Source organism: Aquarana catesbeiana, linkage group LG05 (genome assembly GCF_042186555.1).
Source record: "Aquarana catesbeiana isolate 2022-GZ linkage group LG05, ASM4218655v1, whole genome shotgun sequence".
Classification (NCBI taxonomy): Eukaryota; Metazoa; Chordata; class Amphibia; order Anura; family Ranidae; genus Aquarana; species Aquarana catesbeiana.
Genome location: NC_133328.1, coordinates 41,957,820 through 41,978,342, shown reverse-complemented (window position 1 = coordinate 41,978,342; position 20,523 = coordinate 41,957,820). Strand labels below are relative to the sequence as shown.

At 44.8% G+C, this 20,523-nt stretch overlaps 1 protein-coding gene across 2 annotated transcripts in view; it reads left to right on the top strand.

Moving 5' to 3' along the window:
- The first annotated feature begins 431 nt into the window (after positions 1–431).
- LOC141144204 (pituitary tumor-transforming gene 1 protein-interacting protein-like) overlaps positions 432–20,523 on the top strand; it is a 96,193-nt gene continuing 76,101 nt past the window's right edge. Inside the window, exon 1 of one of the 2 annotated variants that reach the window (XM_073629656.1) lies at positions 432–641. In XM_073629656.1, coding sequence (XP_073485757.1) covers positions 539–641 — 103 coding nt within the window. In that variant the 5' untranslated portion in view covers positions 432–538. The remainder of the gene's footprint in view (positions 642–20,523) is intronic. The other variant, XM_073629655.1, reaches the window with a different exon arrangement.

Sequence of the window (20,523 nt, the reverse complement as noted above, 5' to 3'; positions counted from 1 at the left end):
AGATCTATTTGTGGGAATACAATGATATAAATGTCATTTGTGTACATCGTTGCATGACCGCACAATTGACAAAGTAACGCAGTGCCGTATTGCAAAAAATTGCCAAATCTTCCGGAGGGCAAGTGGTTAGGGTTTTTTTCATACAGATTGCATGATCAGATTGTACTGTGTATGGCGACCACTAGACTGCTAAGCCATGCTGAGACTTGTAGTTTGACCACAGCCAGCTCCTGGGTACACAGGAGATCTGCATTCAGCTAATGGTTGCACTGGAACAGTATATGCTGGGACTTGTACAACGTGAGAGCTGTCACCTGATAATGACACTCTGGACAATACAGCATCCACATAATGACAGCGGCAATGACAGCTTAGGATGCAGCATGTGACCTGCCCGGGGTCTGATGGGGAGCTCTGACCAATCAGAGCAGCAGCATGTGAGCTGTGAGTCAGGGGGGCGGAGCTGGAGAAAAGCTCGGCCTTCCGGAAGTGGATACAATCCGATACAAAGTATCAGAAGAGATCTCCGCTGAGAGACATGGAGGAGCCAAGTACCCGGATCTTCATCTTCCTTCTCCTCAGCCTGGCCGCAGTGTACGGGAGCCAGACCACCGCACCGGCCCCCCAACCCCTCACCAGACGTAAGACCTTCCTCCTTCATTACTGGGGGCTGTGTACTGGTCATTACTGGGGGCTGTGTACTGGTCATTACTGGGGGCTGTGTACTGGTCATTACTGGGGGCTGTGTACTGGTCATTACTGGGGGCTGTGTACTGGTCATTACTGGGGGCTGTGTACTGGTCATTACTGGGGGCTCTGTATACTGGTCATTACTGGGGGCTGTGTACTGGTCATTACTGGGGGCTGTGTACTGGTCATTACTGGGGGCTGTGTACTGGTCATTACTGGGGGCTCTGTATACTGGTCATTACTGGGGGCTCTGTATACTGGTCATTACTGGGGGCTGTGTACTGGTCATTACTGGGGGCTGTGTACTGGTCATTACTGGGGGCTGTGTACTGGTCATTACTGGGGGCTGTGTACTGGTCATTACTGGGGGCTCTGTATACAGGTCATTACTGGGGGCTGTATACTGGTCATTACTGGGGGCTGTGTACTGGTCATTACTGGGGGCTCTGTATACAGGTCATTACTGGGGGCTGTGTACTGGTCATTACTGGGGGCTGTGTACTGGTCATTACTGGGGGCTCTGTATACAGGTCATTACTGGGGGCTGTATACTGGTCATTACTGGGGGCTGTGTACTGGTCATTACTGGGGGCTCTGTATACAGGTCATTACTGGGGGCTGTGTACTGGTCATTACTGGGGGCTGTGTACTGGTCATTACTGGGGGCTCTGTATACAGGTCATTACTGGGGGCTGTATACTGGTCATTACTGGGGGCTGTATACTGGTCATTACTGGGGGCTGTATACTGGTCATTACTGGGGGCTCTGTACTGGTCATTACTGGGGGCTGTATACTGGTCATTACTGGGGGCTCTGTACTGGTCATTACTGGGGGCTGTGTATACTGGTCGTTACTGGGGGCTGTGTATACTGGTCGTTACTGGGGGGCTGTGTACTGGTCGTTACTGGGGGCTGTGTACTGGTCGTTACTGGGGGCTCTGTATACTGGTCGTTACTGGGGGCTCTGTATACTGGTCGTTACTGGGGGCTCTGTATACTGGTCGTTACTGGGAGCTCTGTGTACTGGTCGTTACTGGGAGCTCTGTGTACTGGTCGTTACTGGGAGCTCTGTGTACTGGTCGTTACTGGGAGCTCTGTGTACTGGTCGTTACTGGGAGCTCTGTGTACTGGTCGTTACTGGGAGCTCTGTGTACTGGTCGTTACTGGGAGCTCTGTGTACTGGTCGTTACTGGGAGCTCTGTGTACTGGTCGTTACTGGGGGGCTGTGTACTGGCCACTCGCTATGGAGGAGATTTACTACACTTGGTGCACACAGAATCTGATGCAGCTGTGAATAGTAACCAATCAGATTCCAGGTTTTATTGTCAAAGCTTAAAGGGAAAGTCCAGCTCCCCCATGAAAAAAATTAAGTCAGCAGCTACACTTACTGTAGCTGCAGACTTTTAATATTAGGACACTTACCTGTCCTGGAATCCAACCATGTCGGCGCCCCACCCAATGTTTCCATCGGCTCTCGGGTGCTTCTGCCACCATTGCCTTTTAAAGCGGTTGTAAAGATGTTTTTTTTTTTTTTTTAAAATAACAAACATGTTATACTTACCTTCACTGTGCAGCTCGTTCTGCACAGAGTGGCCCCGAACCTGGTCTTCTGGGGTCCCTCGGCAGCTGTTTCAGCTCCTCCCCGCAAGCATTTACCACCTTCATGCGAGCTCCCTCGCACGGTGGTGAGTGCTTGCGGGCGCGCTCCCGTGATACAGCCGGCGGCTATAGCCGCTCGCTGTATCACTCGGCCCCGCCCCCCGGCGCGCCGCGTCATCGGATGTGATTGACAGCAGCGCGAGCCAATGGCTGCGCTGCTTTCAATCCATCCACTGCAGCCAATCAGCGACCAGGCTGAGCTGCAATGAAGCTGACGAGGACGAGGAGCGAAGATTCGAGGCGTCAGGTAAGTAAAACGGGGGGGGGCTGGGGCGGCGGTACTGTCAAAAGTTTTTTCACCTTAATGCATAGAATGCATTAAGGTGAAAAAATTTTTACCTTTACAACCCCTTTAAGGGAATCCGGCAGGGAAGCCTTGTTCCCTACTGCACATGCGCGAAGTGCGCTGCTCTTTCTAAATAGCGGAGGGGGGGGAGGCGAACTTCCAGGTGAGATCACTGAGAAGTGAGGACTGGTACCTATCAAAAACGCAGAACACGTTTGGGATGTCATTATTTCTTAATGACACCCCAAATACGGTGCGATTTAGTATTTTTTTTTTTTCCCTGTGGAGCAACAAATCGCTGTACAATCGCAGCAAAAATTGCGACCACAAAAGCCCCTGGCTCCAGGGTGGTGGTGTGTGTGTGTGTGTGTGTGTGTGTGTGGGTTTTTTTTTTTTTTTTTTTTATACTAGTAATGGGGGGCAATCAGCAACAGGACTGCGATAGTATGGCGGACAAACATTATCTGACACTTTGTGGGAACCAGTAATACTAATACAGTGATCAGTCCTAAAAATATGCACTGTCACTGTACTGATGACACTGGCTAGGATGGGGTTAAACACCTAGAGTGATCAAAGGATTAAATGTGTGCCTAACCAGTGTTTGTGTACTGTGAGGAGCTTTCACTGAGGGATGTGTTGGTTTTTATCCCCTGTCATTTTCTTTTGCTGTCATTAGGGAGATCCACCCTCTATTTGTCTTGTTTACCATTATCATGGAAAGTAAAAGAAAATTACAAAATTTATGGTTGTCCCCAGAAGAGTAATGGAGGGGAAATCTTCCAATGCAGACTCTTTAGTTCTGGTGACAACCAGGAATTCCCTTAATTTGCAGGGACTTTCCTCACTTCCTGTTCGGCTATGGGCAAGGAAATTAAGGGAAATCTCCCCAATGTGACACAGATGGCAAACAAAAACTGACAGGCGTTCTAACCCTCCCTTACTTTATCCAAAATAAAAGATCAAAAGTTTTGCCTTCTGCTTTAGAGCCTCAAGCACACAGGATATGTGTGTTTTATTTCTTTCTTAATTTTTTTCTGGTGCTCCTAGGGGTGTGAAATGTTTTATTTCCTGCATGTTAGCCTCTGTGTCCATGCACATTTTAGGCGTTTAGAGGCAGAAAAAAAAGAAACCCGGCCAGTGCATCCAGGAGCAGCTGCGTTTTGGCAAAAAAAAACCAAACACTTGACACCCCTAAACGTGTATAAATATGCCGATACGCGTTTAGCTCTTGAGCCTGAATTCATTTTATTGGCCAGAATAAGTTATTATTTTGTCCAACAAAATTAATTAACCACTTGCTAACCAGCGATATACTTGTACATCGCTAGACTTTTTAAGTGGTTTTACTGTGTGGTGTGTGTTTTGTTTTTTTGTTTTTTTAGCCAGCAGTCGTCTCTCTTGTAAAAGAAATCCTAGCGGCTAACTAGCCTCTGGATGGCCTGTATATGCAGCAGGAGGGGATATTTACCCCCCCTCCTCCTACCACCTTTCACATGGCTTCATCGGGCTCTCCCAACCCACTGGGACACCCGATCAACCAGCTGGCGTTTCCCTGGCTGATCATAGAGGCAACCAAAGACCTGGATGGCTCTGATGACCTCTATGATATCGGAACCTGGAAGCGATGAGCATACATCACTTCCAGGTGCCTCTACGGGCTCTCCCGTGAGATTGGGGACCCGCAGAGCAGATCTGGTGGCAGATTACCATGGACTGGATGGTCCCCGGCCATCTCTATGATCCTGTGTCATCATGTCACTTCTGGTGCTGGCAGATGTAAACACTGCCAGTTTTTTGCCCTGGAAAGCAGAGATGGGGTGTGTGTGTGTGTGTGTGTGTGTGTGTGTGTGTGTGTGTGTGTGTGTGTGTGTGTGTGGGGTGTTAATGGATTTTATGCTTTACAGGGTAGTGACCCCAGATGTCTCCATAAAGAGGACCTGTCACAACTTATTCCTATTACAAGGGACTTTTCCATTTTCTTGTAATAGGAATAAAGGTGATTGAAAAAAAAAAAAAAGTTTAGAATGCCCCTGTCCCCTCATGCTTGCAGGCAGAAGCAAACCCATATGTAGGTCGCGCCCCCATATGTAAATGACTTTTCAGGTCACACGTGAGGTTATCGTTGCGAACGTAGAATGAGAGCAATAATTCTAGAGCTCCTCTGTAACTCTGAACTGGTAACCTGTAAACATTTTTCAGGTGTTGCCCATGGTGATTTTTAAGTACCGTAGTTTTGTGCCATTCCATGAATGCGCGCTTCTAAAGCATGACATGTTTGGTATTTATTTACTCGACGTAACATTGTTTTTTTTTTTTGTTTTTTTTTTTTATATTTGACCAAAAAATTGGGTTATCTACAGTGTGTGTGTGTGTGGGGGGGGGGGGGTTTGTTTTTTTGTTTTTACTTTTTTTTAAGAGTCTTTGCCAGAAAAAAAATGTATATATGTATGTGTGGGGGTTCTGAGTAATTTCTTAGCAAAAAAAAAAAAAAGATGATTTTTACTTGTAGGAAAGAAATGCCAGAATTGGCCTGGGTGTGAAGTGGTTAAAAACAAGTCAAATCCATACACAGATGTGTGCTAATAAGCCATCACAAGATTTTGATCCAGAAATGGGGCAGTGTCACCTGGCCCAAACAAACTCCAATTGGCAGACTAAGGGCCCTTTTCACACGAGCTTTCCGATCAGATCCGCCTGTCAGTTTTTCGGGCGGACTTGATCGGAGCCTCCATTCACTCCTATTGCGCGGCGGATGTCAGTGGCGACATGCCCAACAAGGGGTGGACATTGACCATATCCCGGAATTTCTGAACTTTATAAAGATTCTAACTCTTCAGGCATGTTCAGCTCGTATTATATCCATCTCTAGCCGGACCAGCAATCTCTTTATTACCCATTGAAGCGAGCAGTCGCATGAGATGAATTAGCCTTCGTACCAGTGCAGGCGGTAACACCGAGGTTATTAAAGGTGATTATTCTTCAGTTGTAGCCCCGCCAGTTCTGTTGGTTATCAGGGATAAAATAAAGAAAGTGAAGTGTTTTTATTGTTTTAATGATTTAAAATCCAACTACACTTTAAACTTTAGAATACTGTGCTGCCTAAAGTCCGTATTACGCTTCACTAGTTTTAATTCTCATTCTCTTTTTACAATGATTTTTATCTAGACTTGCCAAATCAAGAATTGATGCTGATTGGTTACGTTTGCAAGGTGCACCGCAGGGGCTGATTGTTCCATGTTTAGGCCTGATTCACACCTATACAGGTTGCAGTTTGCATATTCCAGGTGCATTTTGCATTTTTCAATACGTGCTTTTCATCCATTGAAGTCTAAGGAACCAAAAACCAGAAAAAAGTCCCTGACCCTTTCCATAAAATGCACGGATGTGAACTACATCCATAGGAAACCACGTTAAATGGCTTGTAGTGTGTTTCTGCGAAACTGAAAACTCACTGAAAAATGCATAGGTGTGAACCAGGCCTTAAGGCTCTAAAAATAGAGGGTGGTATGCGAGTATACACCTCATATGTGCACTTTATGGTAGACTACACTCATCGGCCACTTTATTAGGTACACCTTCATTTGCTTGGTAACACAAATTGCTAATAAGCCAATCACATGGCAGCAACTCAGTGCATTTAGGCAACTAGACATGGTGAAGACGACTTGCTGAAGTTCAAAACGAGCATCAGAATGGGGAAGAAAGGGGATTTAAGTGACTTTGAATGTAGCATGGTTGTTGGTGCCAGACGGGCTGGTCTGAGAATTTCAAAAACTGCTGATCTAATGGGATTTTCACGCACAACTATCTCTTGGGTTTACAGAGAATGGTTTGAAAAAGAGAAAATATCCAGTGAGCGGCAGTTGCGTGGATGAAATTGCCTTGTTGATGTCAGAGGAGAATGGGTAGACTGGTTTGAGATGATAAAGGCAACAGTAACTCAACCACTCATTACATCCAAGGTATGCAGATTAGCAGATGCGCTACAGCAGCAGAAGACCACACCGGGTGCCACTCCTGTCAGCTAAGAACAGGAAACTGAGGTTGCAATTCGCACAGGCTCGCCAAAATGGGACAACAGAAAAACATTGCATATAAGTGGAGAAGATAGTTTGGTGTCCTTATATTAAGAAGGAGTATCTTCACTATAGAAGATTTGTGTCCCTTCATATATGGACTTTCACCTATATCATTTGCGCTGCACTTAATTTGTTTTTTATCTTGATGTATGGGCTTAGTGTTAACCCTTAGTGTTCAGCTTGCATTAGTTTTTTTATTTATTTTGTTTGCGCTGATTGTTTCCATTTTTGGTAAACAGAAAAACATTGCCTGGTCTGATGAGTCTCGATTTCAGCTGCAACATTCAGATAGTAGGGTCAGAATTTGACGTGACTGTGGGTCCCGCGGAATCGATGTCTGCCGGGGGCCCGCGATCGTGTCACGGAAGCAGCAGAACGGGGAGATGTAAACAAAGCATTTCCCCGTTCTGGCTTGTGACATGACAGAGATCTACTGCTCCCTGTCATCGGTGATCGTTGCCATCTCAGTGGTATCCCACCCCCCCACCCCCCCCCCCACAGTTAGAATCACTCACTAGGACACACTTAACTCCTTGATTGACCCCCTAGTGTTTAACCCCTTCCCTGTCAGTGTCATTTACACAGTAATCAGTGCATTTTTATAGCACTGATTGCTGTATAAATGACAATGGTGTCAAAAGTGTCCGATGTGTCTGCTATAATGTCGCAGTCACGATAAAAATTGCAGATCACCGCCATTACTAAGAAAAAAAAAAAAAAAAATTAATAATAAAAATGCCATAAATCTATCCCCTATTTTGTAGACACTATAACTTTTGCGCAAACCAATCCAATATATGCTTATTACAAATTTTACCAAAAATATGTAGAAGAATACATATCGGCCTAAACTGAGAAAGAAAATATATATTATATTTTTGGGGGGATATTTATTATAGAAAAAGTGTAAAAAAAAAAAAAAAAAAAAAAATTTTTTTTTTTTTTCCCCAAAATTGTTTGGTCTTTTTTTGTTTATAGCGTGAAACATAAAAACAGCAGAGGTGATCAAATACCACCAAAAGAAAGCTATATTTGTGGGAGAAAAAAGGGCATCAATTTTGTTTGGGTACAACGTCATACGACCGCGCAATTGTCAGTTAAAGCGACGCAGTGCCGAATCGCAAAAAGTGCTCTGGTCAGGAAGGGGGTAAATCCTTCTGGGGCTGAAGTGGTTAAACACCACGGCCTACCTGAGTATTGTTGCTGACCATGTCCATCCCTTTATGACTACAGTGTCCCCATCTTCTGATGGCTCCTTCCAGCAGTATAATGCACCATGTCACAAAGCTCCAATCATCTCACCACTGGACAATGAGGTCCTTGTACTCCAATGGCCTCCACAGTCACCACATCTCATCCAATAGAGCCGTGTTTCTCACCCTCAGTTCTCAAGTACCTCCAACAGGCCATGTTTGCAGGTTTTCCTTTATCTTGCACTGGTGCTTTGCAGTGGCTTGGTATTTTGGACTATTTTACCTAAGAGAAATTCCCAAAACATGGCCTGTTGGGGGAGTACTTGAGAATTGAGGTTGAGAACCACTACAATAGAGCACCTTTGGGATGTGGTGGAATGGGAGATTCGCATCATGGATGTGCAACCGACAAATCTGCAGCAACTGCATGAGGCTATCATGTCAATAAGGACTAAAATCTCTGAGGAATGTTTCCAACACCTTGTTCTAGGCCATGAAGAGTGAAGGCAAAAGGGGGTCCAACCCGGTATTAGCAAGGTGTACCTAAATAAAGTGGCCGGTGAGTGTACATTGGCCATACACTCCAATAAATGGGTAAAATTTAGATAAATAGATAAAATAATCGATCTATAGACTACGGCCTATTTCTGTTGATATACCACATAGGGGGAAGTGGATTTTGATCAATAGTCAAAGTGGTTGTAAAACCTCACATATACCCAGTGAAGTGACTGGCCTCAGGTGATACACAGATGAAACGGATCTCCTTCTTACATAAGCTGCACCTGTTTATCTGCAGTCTTCTCTTCTCTACATTGCTTCAAAGTGCAGAATTTATAAAGCTTGGTTTAGTTGTCAGAAAGCAGGGGGCTGAAGTTACACCCTGCAGATCTCGCTGAGAAGAGCTCTGAGAGATGATTGGAGGGAAGGGACACACCCCCTTCACAGAGCTGAGGCTGTCAATCACAGGCTGTGCACCGGAGGTCTCTCCCATCGCCATTTTTCTTTTGGTGTAAGGAAAACTGAAGTGACATGCTGATAGCAGAGGAATGAAGCAACAGAAAGAAATGACACTTGGTGCTCTGGATTGAGATAAGTACACACTATAGAGGGATATGATTTGCTTATATTTAGAGCCTTTTCACACTGGGGCGGTTTGCAGGCGTTATTGCGCTAAAAATAACGCCTGCAAACCGACCTAAAACTGCCTCTACTGTTTCTTCAGTGGGAAAGCCTGAGGGCTTTCACACTGAAGCGGTGAAGCAGTGCGCTGGCAAAAAAACTCCTGCAAACCGCATCTTTGGAGCGGTGAAGGAGCGGTGTATTCACCGCTCCTTCACCGCTCCTGCCCATTGAAATCAATGGGGCAGCGCGGCAATACCACGGCTATAGCCACGCTATGCGAGCAGTTTTAACCCTTTTTCGGCCGCCACCGCTAGCAGCCGAATACCACCTCAAAAACTACGGTAAAGCAGCGCTAAAAATAGCGCTGTTTTACCGCCGACGCCCCCACCGCCCCAGTGTGAAAGCAGCCTTCATGTCTGAGACTTGCAACCACTTAAAGATGCAATCTTTTCATCATAAATTATGATTGTCAGTTCTCAATCACATCTGTTTCCAACATGTAATCTCTCATAATCGATTGATCGTAATGCAATTTTATTCCTTAACAGGGTGTCTCGGCGCTGCCAATCAATGCAAAACGAGCGATTTTACATTTTTCCACCCTGGTCAAGTGACTCAGCTCAATCAAATCCATTCTAAATGGAGGCTAAATAGATCGGAAGGGGAAGTTGGGACAGTTTCTATTGTTTGTTTCTATTGTTTGTTTTAACCACATCAATACTGGGCACTTTCACCCCCTTCCCTGACCAATTTCCAGCTTTCAGCGCTCTCACACTTTCAATGAGAATTGCGCGGTCATGCTACACTGTACCCAAATGAAACTTTTATCATTTTGTTCACATAAATAGAGCTTTCTTTTGGTGGTATTTATTCATGACTCCGTCTTTTATTCTTTGCGATATAAGCGAAAATTTGGGGAAAAAAAACTATATTTTCTTCTTTCTATTTGAAAAGAAATCCAATAAAATCGCATTTTGTCATAAATTTAAGCCAAAATGTATTCTTCTTCTATGTTTTTGGTAAAAAAAAAATCCTGTTAAGTGTATAATAATTGGTTTGTGCGATCACGGACAGATGTATGCAAATGATCATGTACAGATGTGCGCAGGTGATCACGGACATATGTGTGCAGATAATCATTGGGACATGTGATTTTACTGTTACATATGTGAGGGACAGGTGTTTTTACTATGTGGGGACATTAGGGGTACGCATCTTCACTGGCCTCACGATTCGATTCGATTACGATTATCAAGTCAACGATTCGATTCCGCGATGCATCACGATTACAGCGCAAGTCCGCAAGTTCTCATGGTTTTCATCAAAAAAAATTCAAGTAGTCAGGAGGACTCCCTTTTTTTTTATTCTATCTGTTCTTAAGAAAAAAAGAGACAGCAGAGGAGCTCCAGGCTCTCTTCCAAAATACTAAAGGACATGGTCAGAGACTGCGGACATGCTACAGGAGATGGTCAGAGACTGCGGACATGCTACAGGAGATGGTCAGAGACTGCGGACATGCTAGAGGAGATGGTCAGAGACTGCGGACATGCTAGAGGAGATGGTCAGAGACTGCGGACATGCTAGAGGAGATGGTCAGAGACTGCGGCGGACATGGCACAGGAGATGGGCACAGGCTGCGGCGGACATGGCACAGGAGATGGGCACAGACTGCGGACAATAATGCAGAGTTGTGGTGTGATGAAGGCACATAGAAGACATGGACTTGTGTCACAGCCCCCCCCCCCCTCTGTACTTACATGCTGCTCTGCCGGTGGCAGCCTGTAATGAGCAGGGCGATCTGCCTGCTCACCATCTCCCCCCCCGATCTCCATTCCAGCCGCCGGTTGTCGATCCATCGTATCTCTCCTGAGGTCAGCAGTGAATTCTCCCGGGACAGCGCTCCGTGCGTTAAGCTGTTATTAGTGTGTGTGTGTGTGTATATTCCGGTCATGTGACTCTCGGCCGCGCCTCCCTCCTCTCACGTCTCTCTTGATGTCAGCCCCGCCCGCCGCTCTTCTGACCTGATAGCTCCAGTCAGTGGGCGGAGCTGACATCAGGAGAGACTGAGAGGAGGGAGGCACGACCGAGAGTCACATAAGCGGAATATACACACACACACACACACACACACACACACACTAACAACTTTCCGCACGGAGCGCTCTCCCGGGAGGGGGCGGGGCCAGAAATCGATTATTCGGGTCGCATGCATCGATACCGCATCGGGGACACCCGAATCGCGATGCATCGATGCTGCGATTAATTTCAGCACCCCTAGGGGACATGTGTTTTAGGGACATGTGTGTTAACTTTGTGTTTACATTGTGGGGACACTAGACTGGTGATAAAGTGAGTAAAAAGCTGTAAAAAAAAAACAGCTCATACTCACTGATCACCAGCCGGCTGCAGCGATCCGCTCTCCTCTCCTCACTGACAACTTCTGTGTGAGGAGAGACGATTGCCTAGCAACCGGCTCTGTATTTACATCACATGACAGCTGTGATTGGGCATGGCCGTCATGTGATCAGGAGGGCCAATCACAGAGCCCTCCTGCCAATCGTAGACACGTAGGCACGATCACGCTCCTTCTGAGGGACGTTCCTGAACGTCCACTCAGGAGAGAGCGCCCTCCTAGCCTGTTTATGTACAGTGGCCGGGTGGGAAGTAGTTCAATTGACGCTAAAGGTTCATTATTTTATTTTATTTTTTTATAACATATCATACTTACCTCCACTGTGCAGCTTGCTTTGCGGCCCGAATCTGCTCTTCTGGGGTCCCCCGGCGGCTCCTCCCTGCATCGGATAACCCCCTGGGAAAAGCGTTCTCCTGGGGGGTTACCTTGCGGACGCACTCCCGAGTCCAGCATTCGGCGTCCATCGACCCCCGAATGCAGGACTCAGCCCATCCTGCCCTGGCATGCATGTCATTGGATTTGATTGACAGCAGCGGAAGCCAATGGCTGCGCTGCTATCAGTATATCAAATCAACAGCCGAGAACCCTCTAGCAGAGAGACAGCGCGTCCCCGTGGGACAAGTTTGAGGGTTCAGGTAAGTAAAACGGGGGGGGGGACGGTCGCTGACAGGTGTGTGTTCAACTTAAAGAGGAGTTCCCATTTTAAAAACAAAATTAAAAGTCAGCAGCTACAAATACTGCAGCTGCTGACTTTTAATAATTGGACACTTACCTGTCCCAAGGTCCAGCGATGCGGGGGATAGAAGCTCCGCTCATCTCCCCCTCCGTTCAGTGGCGCCGGCATTGCAACTGTGGACGCCAGCTGTGGCTTCACAGCCGGGCACCCACTGCGCATGCGCGAGCCGCGCCGTGATTGGACGCTCAGTCATCTGGGCCCTGTAATGTGTCCCAGATGATTGACAAGAGGGAGGGGGCAGAGCTGAGCCCTTCCTGTACCGAGGGGAAGTGATGTCACCAGCCCAGGCAATAAAGGAGGCAGACTACGATGGACCCCCTAGCAACAGCCATTTAGAGGTGAGTAAAAAAGTTTTTTTTTTTTTCAAATGTTTCTTTTTTATTTATTTATTTTTTTTAGGAAATTTCCACTAAAATATTAATAAAACTGATATTGTGCTTAACATACAAAATATATACAAAATCTATTGATACTATTAATGTGCAATAAACTTCAATGAATGAATAAATAGGTCAAAGTGCTCCAATCAGCCTGTGTATTGCAAATATTCCACAAAGCTTGTGCAATTTTCAAACATTAATAGATAATTCAATGTTTGAAAATTGCACAAGCTTTATGGAATATTTGCAATACACAGGCTGATTGGAGCACTTTGACCTATTTATTCATTCATTGAAGTTTATTGCACATTAATGTATAGTATTAATAGATTTTGTATGTTAAGCACAATATCACTTTATTAATATTTTAGTGGAAATTTCTTACATTTTATTTTGATAAGCGCAGCGTGTGTACAATTTGGTTTAACTATTTTGCATGGTTGTGAGACATGCGTAACGTTAGCAGCTGATCATTTGCAAAGATACACTATTTTGGAGACCAGATTTGGTCAATTTACTTGGAGGCCCACAGGACTACAAATTCGTTTTTTTTTTTTTTGTTTTTTTTTTTATTCGGTGGAACACCACTTTTAATGCATAGGATGCATTAAGGTGAAAAAAACACAAACCTTTGCAACCCCTTTTAATTGAATCGCCCATTGATCGTATAATAAAATCAAACTCTGTATCGCTGCTATTCCCTCTGGGTCTGCCCATCTCCAGTGCTGGGGCATGTGTGCCACCTCCCGAATGTCTGTCTGTTTTTATTACAGCCAAGTGGCCTTTTACAATAGGAATACCGCCGCTGAATACAACCCATTCATGTGAACTGGACCTTGCCGCAAGGCACGCGGTTGCGGTGTGGCCTCATTCATTTGAAATAGGTGTTCTTCAGCAGCGGTATGGAGGATCATTGTTGCCACACTGGCATGTAAGGCATGTGCACAACCCCGTCCGCCTGCCTGTACAGCCTCCCAATCCTAATTGTTGCCCTGCTTTCTGCTTCTTCAGAATCCATGGAGCTGCCACCAATGATATAACACATGTGCGTTTGCACTTAAGTGACATCTCCCAATTCCAAGGTGGATTTGATTTAAATCGCTAGTAAAATACTTGATCCAAATCAATAATTTTTAAGGAGCAACTGTCATCTCTGTCCCGCAGCGGCTCCTCCTCTGACCCGCTGTTGACTCACCGACAGTTCCATTCACTTTAATGGGATGGCTGGTGATGTGGCAGTGACACAACATGGTGAGGGACATGGCGGCAGCTGGTGAGTGGATGACCGCTAACGGGCGCTGCCGTGATGGATCTGAAATGACAGGTGCTCTTTAAATGTACGGACTTATTCTTGCTGGTAGTTAGAATCTTTAATATTTGCACAGAAAATGAAGGTTTCCTATTTAGAATAATAAGCTGTCAGGTTAGTAAAACAGCGATATCAGAACCGATTCAATCATACAGTTTGTAGTGTACATAGATTTGCAAAACAATGGGATAAAGGAATATTCCTGAACTTTGTTTTATCTCATGGTTACTGTGAAATTGGCTGAATGCATCAATGCAGTGCATGTTATCTCAGCTTGCAGAGTTTGGATTTATTGAATGAGTTTACCAAAAAATTGCACAATATACAGCTTCATGCTACATAACTAAGCTCTATTTCATGCTGAATAAACAAATGTATTAATGCATCCTAAATAAACTATATTTAGATAGATTTTTACTCCAAAAGCATTTTATTAAAAAAAACTGATTTTAAATCCAAAAATTTTTTTTTTTTTTTTTTTTTTTTTTAAATTTGTATCCACCTTGCACAATTGCACTTTTTTTTTTTTTTTTTTTTTTACAGAGGTTCTTTTTAGGATAAAAGCATGAATAAGGATCCATTCATACAATCATGTTGTGTTACAGCCGTGCACATTACATGCATTGGTACGATATGCTGCCACTCTGAATGGCACCGTATTGCACTTTGCTGGGTTGAGGTGCGCTGCCAGAATGGGTGCATGAAGTGTTTTTTGGTGTGTCAGCAGTCTAATCATTTTCAGAGGACCGCCTTAATGCAATACACATTGCCGTACTGCATGATGCCCAAGTGGTGTGATTGTTCTCTTACATATTGTGCATGTGGGTGCATGTCTCATTACTTTCTCTGTTTAGTCTACATTTCTCACTGAGCCTTTCTCTACTTTTGGAGCCTCTCTATAAGCCTGCGAGGGATTAATATTTATGGCATTTTAGATGGAATGTCAGCGGGGTCCCTTTTTATTAACTTGTAGAATTGAGTAGCTGTGGCATCTGGAGTCTCTGCTGGCTTTGACAACGCTGTCAATTTTTATGGCAGATTTACTCTTCAGTGTGCCCTTGGGGTTCATTAATGTGCGCCATGTCACTTTTAAACATGCACAGTGTTAGTGGTTGTAAACCTTTTCCATATACCCAGTGAAGTGACTGACCTCAGATAATACACAGAGATTAAACAAATCCTCCCACTTAAGTTGTATCTGTTTATGTGCAGTCTTCTCTTCTCTACATCCGTTCAGTCCAAAATTTATAAAGTTTGAGCTGTCAGAGAGCTAAATATACAGACTGCAAAGCTCAGTGAGGAGAGCTGTGAGAGCTGATTGGAGGGAAGGGACACCCCCCCCCCCCCTTCGCACACAGGAACAGAGCTGAGGCCATTAATCAGCTGGAGCTGAGGCCGTCCCTTCACAGGCTGTGTGCTGGATCTCTCTCCCCTGTCACCGTTTTTCTCTTGGTGTCAGGAAAACTTGTCAGATGCTGATAGCAGAGGAATGAAGCAGCAGACAGAAATGATATGCTTTGTTCATATTTCGCGTCTGAGGTTTGCAATCATTTAAAACCTAAACTCTATGCAAATATGAGAGACAGATTAACCACTTCTGGACTGCCCCACGCAGGTATACTATGCCAGGGCGGCCCTCCTGTGCAAAATGGCGTTCATATACGTGTTTTTGTGCACAGGGTCTGGGGCACGCACCACCATCATTCTGAGGAGAGGCAGACCGGCGGGCCGCCTATTTTAAACAAGGTAGATCGCCGTTGTGCTACAGGGGGAAAATGGAGATCTTGTGTTTCTGCTAAGCAGAACCACAAATCTGTCTTCCCCTAGTCAAAGCACCCCCTAGGGACATCTTTAACCCTTTGATTGCCCCTGATGTTAACCCCTTCCCTGCCATTGTCATTTGTACAGTGCTTTTTTTTTTTTTTTTTTTTTTTTTTTGCCTCTCCCTGTGCCTGCGTGGGTTTCTTCCAGGTACTCCGGCTTCCTCCCACATTCCAAAGACATGTTGGTAGGTTAATTGGCTCCTGTCTATATTGGCCCCAGTATGTGAGTGAGTTAGGGACCTTAGATTGTAAAGCTCCTTGAGGGCAGGGACTGATGTGAATGTACAATATCTCACAAAAGTGAGTACACCCCTGACATTTTTGTAAATATTTAATTTTATATCTGTCGCTATTGGTACAAATTAAAAATTCGAAATGCTCCCTGCCAGCCCTTCTTTTATAGATTGCCATACCACACTTTATTAGTCTTTTTATGAAAGCGAGACATGTAAATATCTTTTTAGAGCCCTCATTAGGCCGGTCCCGTGACTATTGGCTGGTTTCCAGGGCTACTGCAGGAGGGGCTGAGCGGCCATGTGATCTCCCCGGCTGACTTCAGAGAGAGATCTCGGCCCCTCCTGCAGTAGCCATGTATTGGAGCTGTACAGCGGCCACAAGTCACGTGACTGGCATGATTGCTCAGAAAAGGTATTTTATTAGGGTTGTACCAATACTAATATTGGCACCGATACCAAGCATTTGCCTGAGTATTTGTACTCAGGCAAATGCTCCCGATGCTTCACCCGATACCTGGACAATCAACGGTGATCAGTCAAGCTCCCCCCCCCTCCGCTTTCAGCTGCTTTAGTGAAATCTATACAGCGGTGATCGGTGCTTGTAACTCTCCCACACGATCACCGCTGACTGTCACCGCATCCTTCTCCAGTCCCCCTCCATGCCCCCTCCGTTTTGCTGTCCCACTCGTTTCTTCCTCCATGTCCCCTTCCGTTCTGCTCTCCCTCTCCATGTCCTCTTCCTTTCTTTTGATGTATGAACAGAGTCAGTGATTACTGACTCTGTTCATTCACATAACTGAAACATTGTAATCTCCTGTGATTACGATGTCTCAGTTTTATGAATGGAGAGGAGCCGCCGTCTTCTCTCCTATGATTCTCAGTGCAGCTGAGGCTACAGGGAAAAGGACTAGGAAATCTCTATCCTCTGTCTCTTTCTCTGTCTCAGGGGGGAGATTTCAGGGGTCTGTTAAGACCCTTGATATCTCACAAAGCCCCCCCCCTCCAACAGGGCTGATTAAAAAAGAAAAAAGTATTGCAATAAATAATAAAAAAAAAAAAATTATTGTAAAAAATAATAAAAATTCAAATAAAAAACACACCATCCACCCCCTCCCTCTCTAAAAAAGAAAAAAAAGAAAGCATTGTAAAAAAAACAAAATTGCAAAAAAAAAAAAAAAAAACAAAAAACAAAACAAACACTGTCATGTGACATTAAAAAAAAAAGTATCGGTGAGTACTTGAAAAAAAGTATCGGTCTTAAAAAAGTGGTATCGGGACAACCCTAGTATTTATATACCCCTCCCCTTTTTTTTTTTTTTTTTTTGTTTTTTTTTTTTAATTGGAAAAAAAAAAAAAAAAACATATACAGTGTGCTATGCCAATCTATAATAGAGTGTTTTTTTATGTATGGCTTAATAAACCCTTTATTGGCTGTGTGTTGAGTTATTTTGAATGGACAGCAAATTCACACTGTTATACAAGCTGTACACTCACAAAGTGTCATTTCCTCAGTGTTAACACATGAAAAGATAGAATAAAATTTTTGACAAAAATGTGAGGGGTGTACTCACTTTTGTGAGATGCTGTATATGTAAAGCACTGCGTAAATTGACGGTGCTATATAAGTACCTTTTTTAAATAAATAAAAAAAATAGATTAGAAACGACAATGGAATAGAATTTAACTGTCTTCCAAAATTCAACTTTTATATAGAATAAATTCGTTTTCGAATGGAATTCGATTCGAATTTTCCCAATTCAGTCGAGTTGAATGTGAATTAGGGATGCACCGAAATTTCAGCTGCCAAAACATATCGGCTGAAAATGGCAAAAAGCCGAAAGAATTTTTGCCGATACCGAATGGGGCGGGGCCTGGGCAGGGCTCCGCCCCCGGTGCCCCCTATCAGGGGTGCTTCCTATATCGTAGAAGAGAGGAGAGCCCCTGCCTGTTTGATTACAGTGCCGGGAACATCACAGCTTTCATTTCAATAGCTGTGTGTTCCCCGCTGAGCGCCGTCACATACAGCTCCCCTCCCCCCCCCCCCCCCCCTTGTCCGGGCACTTTGATAGACAGGCTGATCTGTCTATCAAAATGCCTGGACAAGGGGGAGGAGCTGTATGTGACGGCGCGCAGCGGGGAACACACAGCTATTGAAATGAAAGCTGTGATGTGATGTTCCCGGCGCTGTAATCAAACAGGCGGCGGTGGCTCTCCTCTCCCTTTACTGGCTGCACTACTGGGGACACTGGCTGCACGCATCTGACGGGCACTGGTAAGGTTGCATTGATCTCTTGTATCATGTCCTGTACTATGTCCCCAGTCGCTGACCATCTCCTGTATAAAAATATTTTTAAAAACAGTCACTTTCGGTATTGGTGTTTCAGTTTTCGGGATCAAGGAAGATTTATTTTCGGTATCGGTTTCGGCACCAAAAAAAACATTCGGTGCATCCCTAATTTGAATAAACTGCACAAATTCTGAAAATGAATTAAACAAATTTAAGTAAACAAATTTTATGTAAATATCAAAACGCAACAAAAGTTTTCATTCTGCACATTTTTACTAATCGGTTATTGTGCTGACAAACGTGGTGATGGGAGGAGAGAGCAGAGTGACGGAGAGATGTGCTGTCCAGTCACTGGCAGGGGGTGGGTCCAGGATGGCCTGGGCTCTGAAGAAGAGGGTTCATGTTGATGACCATTTGTAGTGTGTTGTCTGCTACTGTCTGTGTTGGGGTGCCACCAATACCCATAGAGCCACACTTTGCTGTGGTTTGGTGTAATGCTCGGTACCACAATGCATTAGTGTGAATGGAGCTCCTACACTTTTAGACCTTGCTAGAAGCATTCTGGTGTGTGTACATAGAAAACCTGTTTCTGTGTAAAGTCTGTAAATGTTTGCTTGTTTAGGTAGCTGAGGAAGTTGAGCAAGTTGGAAATTACATTTTATTTTTGAGGTTAAATGGAAAGTATAGTGATTTCTGGTGATCTCATGTTTTGTTGTGTTCTGACATTTTTAATGCACTTCTATTTATTGGGGATTTGTATTGGACAGAGAGATTTGTAGAATCCAGTTCCTTTTTGCCTACTTGCTTATTTCAGGCCAATTTTCAGCTTTCAGCGCTGCCACACTTTGACAATTGCGTGGTCATACACCACTACTCATATGACATTTTTCTTATTTTTTGTTTGAGACCGGCAGAGTCTGTTTTAAAATTTTGCAAATAATAAGTAATTTTTTTTTCTTCACTAATGTACAGTGATGAGGCTGTACTGATAAGGCAGCATTGATGGGCACTGATGGCATGATTCAGACCTATAGTTCTCCAAAGCGCATGCTCCCCGCTTATTGGAGAGCTCCACTGATGACTCATCGGAAGGCATGCCTTCCGATGAGTCATCAGTGGAGCTCTCCAATAAGCGGGGAGCATGCGCTTTGGAGAACTATAGGTCTGAATCAGCAGGGAGTGTGCTGAGGCTCTGCAGAGGGACCACTGCTTCCACACAGAGCGCAAGGGTCGTTTTCTGATTAGAGACTAGATTCCCTTTGAATTACCAGTGAACTGCAACAGAACTCTTTAATCTACCCCGAGACTAAAATCTCTACTATTGCATCACTGGAAACGTCTCTTGATGCGTTTTGTTCCTTTCAGGCCTGGCTCGCTAGTTTACTGCAATTTTTTTTTTTTGTCCTTCTTTATTATGTAGAGAACGACTTTATAAAAAGTGTTATAATTCACAGTAATGTGCATTGCCTGTGTTTGGCAGATCTTGCACCTTCTGCACGGCTCCCATACATTTGGGGTATTACACCCCCCCCCCAAAGTATTTAGCCAGAGATTTAGGATTATAATTCGGTCTGATGTATTTTTCCCGCTCTATAACTTGTCTCTGTATCCTTTCTGGAAAAACATCAGGCGTTTCTCTTACCAGCTATTAATTCATTTTTAGACTGCATGCTAATTACAGGTAGTAGGCGAAAAGAGAGAAGCAAGTTTTCAAGACTCAGCTTCTGCTGAAAATTTCTTCCTTTTTTTTTTTTTTCCCCCCGTTTTGTATAGAGCAGGAAAGGGTTGGAATGTCTGCTGGGTTTTTATTGCTTTCTGGGTTACCCTTGGGCCATTTGCCCCTCGGTTCCTGCCATGGTGACCCTCTTCACACCCTGACATGTAGGTAGGCTTGCCTCCTTTTTGGTCCAAAGAAAACTGAATGAGGAGGGCTGCCTCCCCCAGTACTTCCGCCACTAGTTGTCGTCAGACTTTGGGTTCAGTGAAACGAGGTGTCCACCCTTGTTTGGTTCGGGGCTCTGTGACGCCTGGCGACCGCCCTCGTTATGTTCAGGGCTCTGTGACGCCTGGGGACCGCCCTCGTTTGGTTCGGGGCTCTGTGACACCTGGGGACCGCCCTCGTTTGGTTCGGGGCTCTGTGACGCCTGGGGACCGCCCTCATTATGTTCGGGGCTCTGTGACACCTGGGGACCGCCCTCGTTTGGTTCGGGGCTCAGTGACGCCTGGGGACCGCCCTCATTATGTTCGGGGCTCTGTGACACCTGGGGACCGCCCTCGTTTGGTTCGGGGCTCAGTGACGCCTG